Source organism: Amblyraja radiata, chromosome 21, assembly GCF_010909765.2.
Source record: "Amblyraja radiata isolate CabotCenter1 chromosome 21, sAmbRad1.1.pri, whole genome shotgun sequence".
In the NCBI taxonomy this organism is placed as follows: Eukaryota; Metazoa; Chordata; class Chondrichthyes; order Rajiformes; family Rajidae; genus Amblyraja; species Amblyraja radiata.
This window is the reverse complement of record NC_045976.1, coordinates 20,426,639-20,440,547: the sequence shown is the minus strand read 5'-3', so window position 1 is coordinate 20,440,547 and position 13,909 is coordinate 20,426,639. Positions and strand designations below refer to the sequence as shown.

The window sequence follows — 13,909 nt, the reverse complement described above, 5'->3', positions numbered from 1 at the left end:
TCAGAAACTTACAGAGTTGGAAGATTTATTCGGTGGCAACGAGTTCGTGTTCATATAATCTTTTCTTTCCAACTTGTGAGGTCAACCGATGATGGCTAGACGATCGCAAAAGTGTGAAAAACAAAATATTGTTTCAGCAGGAAACAACGTTGATAAACGACCATTTATCCAAGCTGTATATATACACCTGAAAGAAATTGACGGAATAATGATAGGGGTGATCCCGCATAAATAGTTTCAGGACGGTTGGCGCCTATTATCTGCTCGTCCTCCGCCCACTTTATATGGATTTAGGAGGAGCAGTTCTCAGAAGAAAGGCGGGCAGCGAAGGGCCTCAGTCTGGTGGGTGGATTGGGGGATGTGTGGATCAACAGAAAGGGAACCACGGAGTCTCAACAATACATAACACCCTCCTTTATGAATACTTTAGTCATTCATATTCATTGGAGTTCAGTCCAAGCGAGGTGCAGACGCACCCAAGTCTCTTTTTGGGGGTTCGAATTTTAATTTAATTTCTTCCTTACGAATCTTATCAAATGTAATGGTTACGCATAATAACGTCCAAGAGTAGTATCGCTGGACATAAACTGTAGCCGGATCTTGGTACCAATTTTCGCAGAAAATCAAATTGAGACGGAAATGTTTTTTTTAATTGGAAACGAGATTTAAAAAGAACTAAAAAAAAAAAATAAGTTTCACACAATAGATATCATTCTCCTGCTGATCAGATTATACCAAAGTAATTTACAAGTGAGTTTAGAAAAAAAAAATCATCATCAAAAGTGAATTTTGTTCTAATCTAAAACAATCTGCGAACATCTTGTAATTTCTGCCTGGCTTGCTTTGCTAACAAGTGCTCCCTGGCTCGGAGTCGCTGCAGCTTAACGTTCGTTGCACACTGTCTCTCTTTCTGTTGTCGCTTTTGTTTCTGAATGAAACGCCCACATCCCGTCTCCTGGGATCCCTCTTCAAACTCGGCGTCACCATGACAACAACCTGCATTTCTCTACTTTAAAACAACTACAAACGGATCTCTACGTTTTTTTAAATCCCAAGCACAGGATTGCCTCTTATTTCCCCCAAACACTTAAAAAACAAACAAACCCATCTTGGCCAAATCAACTTGTTAGTTAATAATTCCCCTGAGGTTGGATAGTGGGTCACATGGCGACTGTGTTGTCTTTTTAATCCATTTGGTGGCGGTGGAGTTATTGGCATCCCCGTGTGCGGGTCCCGCTATGCAACTGTTCTTTGACGAAGTCCTTGCAGGTTTTCGCCTGGTGTAACTGTGCACCTTCAGCCGGCGGCTCCTGGCGCTGATCCTACGCACAGAACGACGGACGCACCTGAGAGAGAGAGGAGAGAGAGAGAGAACTTGTTGCAGGAAAGGACCGGAGACCGGGCAAAGGAGGAAGAGTGGGTGGAGGGAGAGAGGGAAGAAGGGAGCCGGAGTTACCGAGAGAGTGTGTTAGAGAGCAGGGAGAGGGAAGGAAGGAGAGAGGCCGATGCGCGGGGATGGGAGCCCGCGGCCGCTCCTGGTTCTCGCTCCGCGCACTCACTCTCTCGAACAGAAGAAGTTACAGCGCCGCGGAAAGTTTGGAGCGGCCGGGAAACGGGAACAGGTTTAATGTTAACGAGTCGCAGGAGTGGCGGAGCCATCTTGAAATCAAATCGGGTCCAAATTAAAGCAGGAAAGCGGACGGAGGGGGGAGGTTGGAGAGAAGAAAAAAGTAGAAAGGGGGGGGAAGAAAAGTAGAAAGGAGGGGAAGGGAAGGAATAGAAAGGCGGGAATTTGTTAACAAGAGGAGAGGGTTTGGAAGGGGGAAGGGAAACTGAAGGAAAGTGAGGGTGTGGGTTCCAACCTGACCATGCCGGACCCCAGCGGGACTGGGTGAAGGAGACGCTGGCAGGTGAGGGGGTGGAGGGCGCCGGCTGTTGGGATGAGCAGTTGCTGGGAAGTTTAGCAGTCAGAGAGTTTACTGTAACAACAGCACCATGTCGCTTCGCTGGCGGCTCCTGCTCGCTCTCCTCCTGCACACGCCGCTGTCGGGCGGCTTCAGGCTGCACCTCACACGGGGCTCTGGGGAGTCGCCGCTCGCCAACCTGTCCCTGGGAGCGGCCGGCTGGGTCTACCGGGTGGACCGGCTGGCGACGCCGGGGCCGCTGTGGAGAGGCGTGGAGCTGGGCTCCCGCTCCGGGGAGCTGAGGCAGAGCGGGCCGCTGGACTGCGAGCTGCTGCCCACCAACCCGGCGCCCCTGTGGCTGCACCTGGCCGCTGCCAGGCCGTGGGGGTACATGGTGGTGAGGACCCGCCTCGCCGTCTATGTACACGGACAGGACTGCTACATCAAGTACAAGAGGAAAGGGTCACAGCCGCCGCTGCACCTTACACGGGGCTCCGGGGAGCCCGACCTTGCCATCGACGTGGTCCTCCTGTCCGGGGCACACGGATACGGCTGCCTGGCGGTGGGGCAGCTGCCCGATGTGAGGGAGCTGGTACCCGCTCTCATGCAGCCAGACACTCTGCTCTGCACCGGGCTCAGCGCCTCACGGCTCCGGCCGCCCGGCTCCGGCGGGACGCTGCTATCGGGGGCTGTGTGCGTGGGCCCGGACACCCGGCCCGCTGTCGCCCACCTGTTGTGCACTCGGCTGCCGGCAGCCCGCAGGCTGGGCGCCCTCCTCGTCCGCGTCAGGGTGAGCGGCCGGCGGCAGGAGCGGCCTCTCCGGCTGAAGCGAAGCGCCAACCGCAGCCCGCAGTTCCAGCTGCCCAGCTACCAGGTGTCGGTGCCCGAGAATGAGCCCGCCGCCACGCTGGTCATCGTGCTGAGCGCCAACGACCTGGACCCGGGGGAAGCTGGCCGGTTGGAGTACACCATGGAAGCGCTGTTTGACAGCAGGTCTAGCGACTACTTCCAGATGGACCCCGACACGGGAGCCGTCAGCACCACACAGGCGCTCGACCGGGAGACCAAGGACACGCACGTATTTAAAGGTGAGCTGTGTGTGTGTGTGTATGTGTCTGCGAGAAAGGTTATCATAGAGCGATACAGCGTGGAAACGGGCCCTTCTGCCCAACTTGCCCACACCGGCCAACATGTCCCAGCTACACCAGTCCCACCTGACAGCATTTGGTCCGTATCCCTCCAAACCTGTCCTATCCATGTACCTGTCTAACTGTGTCTCAAGGAGTGGGCGACGTTTCGGGTCGAGACTCTTCTTCAAAAAGAAAGTGCACCAAGAAGGGTCTCGACCCGAAACGTCACCCATTCCATCTCTCCAGAGATGCCCCGCTGAGTTACTCCAACATTTGTGTCTATCTTCGGTGTAAACTAGCATCTACAATTCCTCCCTTCTCGCTAGCATTTTCTTAGAGCGTTTAGCTCGTTAGTCTCTGAATGCTCAGCTCGTACTAAGTTAAAGTTGATGACAGAGCTCATGGTGGTAACTGGTCACTGTCGGGCTTACTGATGTTTACTTTGGAATGTTTGACTTCTGAAACTGACAAGTATCTTGCAACATTGTACCCGAGAATAAATGTCGCTGTTAAAAGCAAAGATACTGGAGGAGCTAACGTTGGTTAAAAGTGGGGAGATAGATGATCAAAGAATAGGCGGTGGATGGAGGAATTTGGGTTATGTGCAGGTTGATGAGTGATGGTCTTGTCATCACGTTGGGCACCGACAAAGTGGGCCGAAGGGCCTGTTCTTGTGCTATACTGTCCTATGTTCTAATAACAGAAAATTAATCATGTTCAGATTCACAGCTTCACTTTGCCCTTTTCCTGGAGCTGTGAACAGGCCAATTTGTAAGTAATTAAATTAACACAGAATCAGGACATGCCAGCTGACTTTGATGCCCTAAGACATGACTTTGTTGTCTCTAGGTTTTACTAATTACATATACACCTGGCTGACCTGTTGAAGTTATTCAGGACACAACACACATGGCAATGTACATTATCCTATTCACCATCTCCCTGCGCTCCCAAATCTGCAATGGCTCTTGTTCAAGCAATTCTGATACTAGTTTTCAGATCTCTCCATGAAGTTTCTTCTCTTAAAGAAAGTGGAGTCAGGGGATATGGGGAGAAGGCAGGAACGGGGGGTACTGATTGGGGATGATCAGCCATGATCACATTGAATGGCGGTGCTGGCTCGAGGGGCTGAATGGCCTACTCCTGCATCTATTGTCTTATCTTTTGAATATTTAAACTCCTACTACCAGATCAATCGTCACTCCCACCCTGCCAGACCATTCCTTCTGGAGAAGGTTTAGTTTCGTTTGGAGATACAGTGCGGAAACAAACCCTTCGGCCCATCGAGTCCGCACTGGAGTTTCAGCATCACTTCATCTACTTTGGCAGATAACAGGAATCGGTTCTAACTTCAACAATCTCAGATCATCAGCTGTTGTCGTCTTGAATCTCGCATTTCCAGAATCATTTTCTCTCTCTCTCAAAATTTTAGATTTTGTTTGTCCACTCCTATTTACACATTATCCAACAGAGCTTTAGTTGATGTGTAGGTTGCTGACTTAAAATGTGAACTCCGTTTATCTCTCCAAAAATGCTGCCTATCCTGGTCCAACAGTTTTTATTTTTAATTTCAGATTTTCAGCACCTGCAACATTTTAATTTTTTCACTCCTGCTTTGAACCTATATCTTAAGCTTTTAGTCACCTGCTTCAATAAATCCTCTTTGTGTGACTTAACGTCAAGTTGTTTGGTAACTCTCTGCAGTGCCTCAGGATCTTTTATTTCATTAAAGGTGTAGCAGCAAATGCAAGTTGGTGCATGTACTAATTTGGGGGGAAACCTGACTGCATGAACCCTCCTTGTTTGGGATTTTACTGTTCAAAATTCAGTCATGGAATGTAAGTGAAGTGGCACGCCTTGTCAACTTAGGTTGCAGACGCTGCATTGTGCTGTGCACAAAAGTTGAATTTTGAAGCACAAAATTAGTCTTGGCACTTTAATGGTCAGCTTGTTGTTAACTGTTCGAAGGATGTGGATGTATGATGTTATGGTCCTACTGGGAAGGTTTAAGTGCATCGTGATGGGCAGGGATGAAATTGACGAGAAAGTTGTACATAGTCTAGACCACCCATATGGAAAAACATTGATTTGGAAAACAGTGTGTTTTTTCTTTGGAGAACATCATAATGGGTGGTGGTGGTGAGGTGGGGGCGAGAGGGATGGGAGGGAGGGCAGTTGTTGATGGTGATATTGTGCAATATGTGTGTGATGTTAAAAGGGTTCTAATACATGAAAAGTTGTTCCAAGTGCAACAGAAGGACCGTTTAATGTGTTTGTCAAAGAGGTGTTTGGATGACTGTGTCTCTGTGTAATGTTGAGATTCAGTAACACATTTTGGAAGGCCATTGGTTAAACATTAGAAAATGACAAGCTTGTTGGTTTGTTTGAATTCATCTTCAGCATGATGGGCTGAATGGCTCCCTTCCTTCCTTCCTTCCCCCTTCCTTACTCTTTCAGAGATAAAAGGCTTGAAGAGGCTTGAAGAGGAGTAGTAAACATTAAAGCGATCAATTTATCACAGTCTAACAATGGAATGTGAACATTTTTTACACTTTCCAAGTGTTGAAGGATGAGGATTATAATTTATTTCCCTGAAGGTGCAGTGAATGGTAATGCATGGAAATTTTGATCATGCCATTAAAAAAAAAAACTTGTGCTTAAGTAAAGTAAGTTAAAGGCACCAATTTCTGCCAATTACTTGCCAAATTTAGATAAAAATAGGGAATGACAGAAGAAACCCTTTCATTTTGCTGCCTGCACCCAGGTTAGATCAATTCAAAACACATTTTCCTTGTGTATATGTTCTCACTACGTTGTATTATATTAGATTTTGTCCAGAAAGGAAGCTTTCAGCACAGCAGTCCCAAAATATGACAATTTTGTCTGTCCTTTTTAAAGCTTTAAATATGTTCCAAGCATCTATACATGAGTGAACTATTTTGCTTACCAATATTACAGAAGTAATGAATCATTGACAAAGGCAGAGGATAATCAGTGTGGATTGTCACCTCTCTGTCATGTGCAACTTTGACCAGAGAGGTGAGCTTTCCATAAAGTTGAGTAAACAAAAAGTAGAACAAAACAGTTATTCCAGTCTGTCGTAAAGACTAAGACAAACTAAACTCCCCAGGGAGTATTTCAATAGTTGATATTTTAGGCTATTTTATAACTTGAGACATTGAGAAATATTTTCTAACTCGAGGAGTGTGAAAGTACTTATTTCGTTCTGGGTGGTGTTTTGAACTATATAATTTTCTTTAAATTGAAAGTAATCCAAAAATCTTCATAGTTAGTAACATGCACATTTTACACAATACTGCTCTGTTCTTTCTTCCACCTATTTCCAACACTGTCAATTTAGACATGTTATTTGGATGTAATATTGCATCTATTGATTTTTCTTGTTGGCTTTTAATGGCAGGTTAGGAAATATGAATCACACTTGTTCTTACAGGGTTATTTAACATTTGAGAAACCAAGATGAAAGCTGATGCGTGTAGATGGAAAGGAACAGTGACATGAGGATACCAAAACTCAGTTTGAACCGATGAAAATAAGGAGGCCAGAGTTTTGAGCTTTTGAGTATCAATTTGCTAAGAGTTTTGATTTCCTATCAATGAGGATACAGGGAGGAGAAGGGGTATCAGTTCAGTATGCTTAATATTTTGTTAAAGGTATAGAAGCACTAAAATATATGGTATTGTTTGAAAGCCATTTAAAAGGAGAATGTTTAGCTTTTTGTTTCAGTTGTGTGTACGTACGGTATGTGCGCCTAAATAATCATATGCAATGATTTAAGCTTTTTAAGCTAGGTCAGCGTGTTAAAACACTGCCTTGCTCGAATTTACCCTTGTCAGGTAGATGGTGCCTTGGTTTATCAGCTTGTCTGAAAGAATGTGCGCCTCTCAAAGCATGGTCACCTTTGGAACTGATTTTATATTTGTCATCAGGTGATTAACTCCATGAGTGTATTTTAGCCTAAAATCTTGGTCTCAGTACTGCAGTGATGCTGAGCTAACCTGATACTTGTCAGGTATTAATGTAAACTATGGTAAGCGGAGTTTAAGAGTTTGCCTACGGGGAAGTGATTTGAAGAGAGAGCTATTCTAGTGATCTGTGACAGATCTTCTGTCCATCAAAATTCCAGTCACTTGCATCATACAAACCTGGGAGCAGGATGTTGCCTGGCCCTATACTTGGGGTGAGATGGAAGTGTTCTGCAGATGTTCAGTAGTACTATATAGTACTGAGAATATAATTTCATGAAACTGCCACATATCTATTGACAGAGAAACTTTGATTTATACATGGGCAGCACGGTGACTCAGCAATAGAGATTAGAGCACCACAGACCCGGGTTCAATCCCGACTACGGGTGCTTGTCTGTACTAAATTTGTACGTTCTCCCTGTGACCTGCATGGGTTTTCTTGGAGATCTTCAGTTTCCTCCCACACTCCAAAGGCGTACATGTTTGTAGGTGACTTGGCTTGGTATAAATGTAAATTGTCCCTAGGATAGTGTTAATGTGCGGGGATTGCTGGTCAGTATGGACCCGGTGGGCCGAAGGGCCTGTTTCCGCGCTGTATCTCTAAACTAAACTAAAGTTGGAAATCATAAAAATTAATGGTGCTGGACTGTGAGAGAAAAGCAGAAATGCTGGAAGAACTCAGCCAGTCAAGAGAAACCAGTCAAAGTTTCGGGTCAGGGACCCTTCTTCAAAATCTTGATTGATGCTTGATCAATTAGCTATGCTGATGTGCTTTTAATGTCGTAGGTAATATGTCCTGAGCCATTCAAAGTGAAGATTGTAATACTGATAATTCCTGACCATGGTTTAATTGCCTGACCTTTTTGGTGTTGAGTTTGCATCAGAAGTTTGGCTGCACCACAAAGTCACACAAATATGTCCATATCTTAAATATAGGAAAGAACTGTAGATGCTGGTTTAAATCGAAGAAAGACACAACATGCTGGAGTATCTCAATGGGACGGGCAATGGGTGACGTTTCGGGTTGAGACCCTTCAAAAACGAAAGTGTTTTGTTTTGACTATGTTCTGAACTGTTTAACCTTAATTTTGGTTTCTTTTTTTTTAGTTACTGCTTATGACAATGGAACTCCGCGCCGAATGACTGCTGCCACCCTAACTGTGACCGTCAGTGATAGAAATGACCATGTGCCACTCTTTGAACTATCTGAGTACAGGGAGGTTATTCGGGAGAATGTGGAGGTCGGCTATGAAGTGCTGACTATCCGAGCGACTGATAGCGATGCACCTTCCAATGCAAACATGTTGTATCGCATCGTCAACAGTCACGAAAATAATTCTGTGTTTGAGATTGACATCAGATCTGGGATTGTAAGAACCAGGGGGGTCATAGATCGTGAGCGGGTGGCTGAATATCAGTTAATAGTGGAGGCAAACGATCAAGGGAGAGACCCGGGCCCTCTGAGTGCTACAGCAACCGTTTACATTATCGTGGAGGATGAGAACGACAATTCTCCACAATTCAGTGAGAAGCGGTACTTTGTCCAAGTGCGTGAAGATGTACCAGTGAACACCAAAATCCTGCAGGTCAAAGCTTCTGATCGCGATAAAGGTAGCAATGCTGTAATTTATTATAGCATCGTGAGTGGAAATATAAGAGGACAGTTCTATATAGATTCTCTAAATGGAAATATTGATATCATCAACCCATTAGATTATGAGACCACAAGAGAATATACCCTACGTGTTAAAGCACAGGATGGTGGAAGACCACCTTTGATCAATAGCACGGGCTTGGTCATGATACAGGTCATTGATGTGAATGACAATGCTCCAATATTTGTAAGCACACCGTTTCAGGCGACAGTGTTGGAGAATATGGCTATTGGGTATTCAGTGATTCATATTCAGGCTATTGATGCCGACTCCGGGGACAATGCTCGTTTGGAATACCGACTGGTAGATACACCCCCAGATTTCCCACTTGTTATAAGCAACAATACAGGCTGGATTACAATTGCAATGGAACTGGATAGAGAGACGACTGAATTTTATGCTTTTGGTGTCGAAGCCAGAGATAATGGGATCCCTTCCATGACTTTCTCAGCTGGTATCAGCATCACTGTGCTGGATGTAAACGACAATAATCCTACCTTCACCGAGCGAGTTTATAACCTCCGGTTGAACGAAGATGCACCTGTGGGCAGCAGTGTGTTAACTGTCACTGCAATTGACAGGGATGCTAACAGCGTGGTCACCTATCAGATATCTAGCGGTAACACAAGGAATCGGTTTTCAATAACCAGCCAGAGTGGTGGTGGGCTGATCACTTTGGCCTTGCCCCTGGATTACAAGCAGGAAAGGCAGTATGTTCTTACAGTCACTGCGTCTGATGGGACTCGGATTGACACAGTTCAAGTCTACATTAATGTCACCGATGCCAATACACACAGACCAGTGTTCCAGAGTTCACACTATACTGTAAGCATCAACGAAGACAAACCGATTGGCACAGCAGTGGTGATAATCAGTGCGTCTGATGAAGATACGGGAGAAAATGCTCGGATAACCTACATCATGGAGGACAACATTCCTCAGTTCAAAATTGACTCCGACACGGGAACTGTTACCACACAAATGGAGCTGGATTATGAAGATCTGGCATCTTACACATTGGCAATAACAGCCAGAGACAATGGGATCCCACAGAAGTCTGATACAACATACGTTGAAATCCTGATCAATGACGCCAATGATAACAAGCCACAGTTTGTGCGTGATTTGTACAAGGGCACCGTGTACGAGGATGTTCCTTTGTCTACCAGTGTATTGCAGATTTCGGCCATAGACAGGGATTCTGGTCTCAATGGGCGAGTGTTTTACACCTTCCATGGTGGTGATGACGGAGATGGCGATTTCTACATCGAACCTTCATCGGGAATTATTCGATCTGGGCGGAAATTGGATAGGGAGAATGTACCACTTTACAACCTGAGGGTCTTTGCAGTTGACAAGGGTAACCCTCCACTTAAAGCAGTTGTAAATGTCCAGATTACTGTGCTCGATGTCAATGACAATGCCCCTGCCTTCGAGAAGGATGAGTTTGATATTTACATAGATGAAAACAGTCCTGTTGGCTCATCAGTGGCCAGGATAACAGCAACAGACCCTGACGAGGGAACAAATGCACAAATAATGTACCAGATTGTGGAAGGAAACATCCCTGAGGTCTTCCAGTTGGATATGTTTACTGGGGATCTTATTGCTCTCACAGATTTGGATTATGAAACTAAAATTGAATATGTTATTGTGGTCCAGGCAACCTCAGCACCTCTGGTTAATCGAGCCACAATTCACATTCGGCTGGTGGATAAAAACGATAATGCTCCAGTGCTTCGCAATTTTGAGATCATTTTTAACAACTATGTTACTAATAAGTCAAACAGCTTTCCTTCGGGCGTGATCGGGAAGATTCCAGCTTATGACCCCGACGTATCAGATAGTCTTTTTTACACATTTGTGGAGGGCAATGAGCTTAATCTTTTGATTTTGGACCAAAATACTGGACACTTAAAGCTGAGTCAGAACTTGGACAATAACAGGCCTCTGGAAGCCAACTTGAAGATCTCTGTCACAGGTAAGATGGGAAAAAATGCATTGTTTTAAATGGTTCAAAGTATAGTGAAAGTTTGGAGCTTTTGACAGGATGAAAATCACCAAAGATTAAAATGCTACAATTTCTGTATAATTTTGATATAGCTTTGTACTTGTAGCTTTAATCACAGGTATTCTTTATTACAACTTCAGTAAAAAGCAGTATTTTAAAATTAAATCAGTTGATATAATTATACATTGTTTGAAGTAGTGTAGATGGCATTTTAATTTATGCTGGAATGTGAAAGCCATTTTGAGGAAAAAAATAACTTAGCATCTCTTTATTTAGAATATTCTTGACAAAGATTTTAACACAAAGTCTGCTGTTTAAGATATCATCAACAGTAAAGACATTGAGAGTTTATGTCTGAGTTCAAATTGAATTGTGATTAGTAAAATGTGGTATTAAATATCAGTTTCACTGGATTGACAGCTTTTTCATATTGCGTGATCACATGAAAGAAAGCTTTAGTCTATTTCTATATTTTGCAATGTGTTTGATGCCCTCTCTAATATGGAAAGTTCTTTTTATTTATATTTTTCTACATTTTGGAGTAGTTATTATGACGAAACAATGTAATTATTTTCAGCCAAGGTTAACTGCACTTTTGATTTGAGAATGAGATAGGTACTTGTGTGAATTTCATGTCCTCTTTCATTCACATTTTGTCTTGTTTGTCATTGGTTAGTCCTCCTCGAGAAGTGAGCTTGTTCCAGCACTAGTAGATTCTGAGTGCACTAACATTTGACTAACAGTACATTATATCATGATATGTTTGACAAAAGTAGGATTATTCTCAGTGTAACATGTCCCGGTAGCTTTAACATATCTGCCCTACATCATTCCTTGTGATGCGTTTCTCTGGAATTGCAGTGAAATAAATGTAATCGTTAAATAATGGTGACTAATCATCATTAATATTTTATCTCCACCACCATTTTCATAGAATGCTATAAACTGACCAGATACTTTAAGTCCTGGAGCTAGAAATGTAATTTTCATTGAACTGAATACCATTGATAATGATATTTAGTCCATGTGGCTATCTCGTCAGGTAAAAGTACATTATATCCCTTATTGATTGTCAGTTTGGTATAATAAGAGACAGGACAGTGCCATCTGGGTAATATAATAATGTGTGAAAGCTAGAATTCCTTCTCGGATTGTGGCAAGGTTGGAAGCATGCACTTTTGAATGAGTTTGAATAGACAGCTGTGGTTCATTTGATAGCAGGTTAGCTTCTATGTCAGAGCTACATGGGTTCATTGTTCATTCCAGAGGAATCTGTGCACAGAGGTCCACTACAGCACTGGTGTGCCTACAGTTTGATGTGCCAACTTTCAACTTGCATGTTAACTATAGATCATTTCTGGTGTCTCAGTTAGGCATGAGATTCTGCAGCACTGCTTTAAAGAAGCACATTGCAGCTATCCCTGGTGTTTTCCCTAACAGGTTTTACCCTCAGCCAGCATCGCTGATGCAAGTTATCTGGTCGTTATCACATTGATGTTTGCCAGAGCTTTGTGTTGAAATTAATGACCTTAATTGCATCAACGATTACAGTTCAGATGTATTTCATTGTTTATTAATGTCCTGAAGTGACACATTAATGACAGATTGTCTTTTGTTGCACATGATATTCAGCCTGATTCTTTCCCCAAGGTTGAGTAGGAAGGAGCCCATTGTAATCTGTACTTCTGGAATATCAAAAGAATTTGCTTGAACTTTGAGTTCTTTGGTGACTTCCCCCAGTATCAATCATAGGTCGGCCCTGCGGGTTTAATAATGAAGAGTACTATAGTAAAGAAATGAAGTCAGTTTTGTGATTACTTTAGTTGCAGCTTTACTTTAGAATTTATTTTCTAAATAACTTCAAGATATATGTTTTTATTTTTTTTGTATCATGCAGTTTTACTGATCCTTTATTGGGAGTAAAAGATGCATTTGTTTCAAGTTTGAATTGTTTTATAGTTGTACTACTCTTCTATTTCTGCCCAGAGATATTTGAACGCAATGACTTGTGACAAGGAATAATTTGTGGCTTTAGACTATTCTATTGCAAGATGTTTAAACATCCATGAACAATACTTAAGCCCCTGTCCCACTTAGGAGACCTAGACAGCAACCTCTGGTGGCCTTGCCCGCCACCCAAAAAAAAATCAAGGTCGACCTGCAACCTCCTACCACCTCCCACGCATATGTTGAAAACCTTCCTCGACTATGAAGAAAACCGGCTTCGACTAGACCTGCCACAAAAAAATTATTGATTTTTAAAACGGCAACCTATTTTTAGTCGAGGCCGGTTTTAATCATAATGAAAAAATAGCAGCAACCTAGATGAAGCCTCGACCACGCAGAAACCACTTTCGACCATTAGGGAGAGTGACCATAACCTCCGGTGACCTCATGGAAACCTTGGGTGGTGGGCAAGGTCACCAGAGGTTGCTGTTTAGGTCTCCTATGTGGGACAGGGGCTTTACACTGCAAAACACTGTGTAACCTGTATATTTATCAACTTTCAAAAAGAAAGAAAAAATATTTTATAAATATCTGTTTTCCTTTGCTGAGGTTTACTGTGGGATGAATAGTAGCCATCGTGCAGTGAGCTCCCTTACTTTAACGTGAATCATGGCATTGGGTCTTTATACATCTAACTCGACAGGCAGGTTTCACATCTTAACAATCACAAATTGCAAATATTAGAATAACTTTCAGAAAATTTAAAGAATTGTTACACCACGAAAAGTGATTGTGTGTCTACTTTTTTGATTGTAACCATGCAATTTTTTATCCTTCTGAAAACCACTGTCAATGAAAGATTAACCTAAAATCACTGACATTTGAAATGTGAATCAATTTCAAATAATTACAAGGTGTAAAAATATATTTTGCATTGTTGTGGAACTATCAAAATGTAAAGAGACTTTTTTCTGATAGAACTCAATCTAATGACTTCTGGTATTTCTGCTCCCTGGTTTTCTCAATGTTACAACAAAGATTACCACTGTCATTTATGTTAGTGCCAGTGTTGGATTAACCACCAGTGTGTCGTGCAATTTTGCTGCATGGCCAAATGATGTTAAAATTAATTCTGCAATGAATATTCAACAGAATTCTTAATGAGATCAATGATTCATCAACTTGCATTTTCAATGTGCCTGGTTGCCATGATTGTAATACCTGAGTGAGCACTGGCACCTTGATGGTAAACATTGCAATTTAGTTGCCTTCT

At 43.1% G+C, this 13,909-nt stretch overlaps 1 protein-coding gene and 1 long non-coding RNA gene across 4 annotated transcripts in view; one reads left to right on the top strand and one right to left on the bottom strand.

Annotated features, from left to right (window-relative positions):
• Positions 1–490: 490 nt before the first annotated feature.
• On the bottom strand, positions 491–1,977 carry LOC116985180. Its single transcript, XR_004415216.1, has 2 exons — positions 1,863–1,977; positions 491–1,346 (listed from the first exon to the last, which is right to left on the bottom strand). It is a non-coding gene; the product is annotated as an uncharacterized LOC116985180 (long non-coding RNA).
• Positions 1,964–13,909, top strand: part of celsr1 (cadherin EGF LAG seven-pass G-type receptor 1) — a 270,069-nt gene continuing 258,123 nt past the window's right edge. For all 3 annotated transcript variants that reach the window (XM_033039749.1, XM_033039748.1, XM_033039747.1), the window contains exons 1-2: positions 1,964–2,992; positions 8,131–10,659. In XM_033039749.1, the coding sequence (XP_032895640.1) occupies positions 1,996–2,992; positions 8,131–10,659 (3,526 nt within the window). In that variant the 5' untranslated portion in view covers positions 1,964–1,995. The remainder of the gene's footprint in view (positions 2,993–8,130; positions 10,660–13,909) is intronic.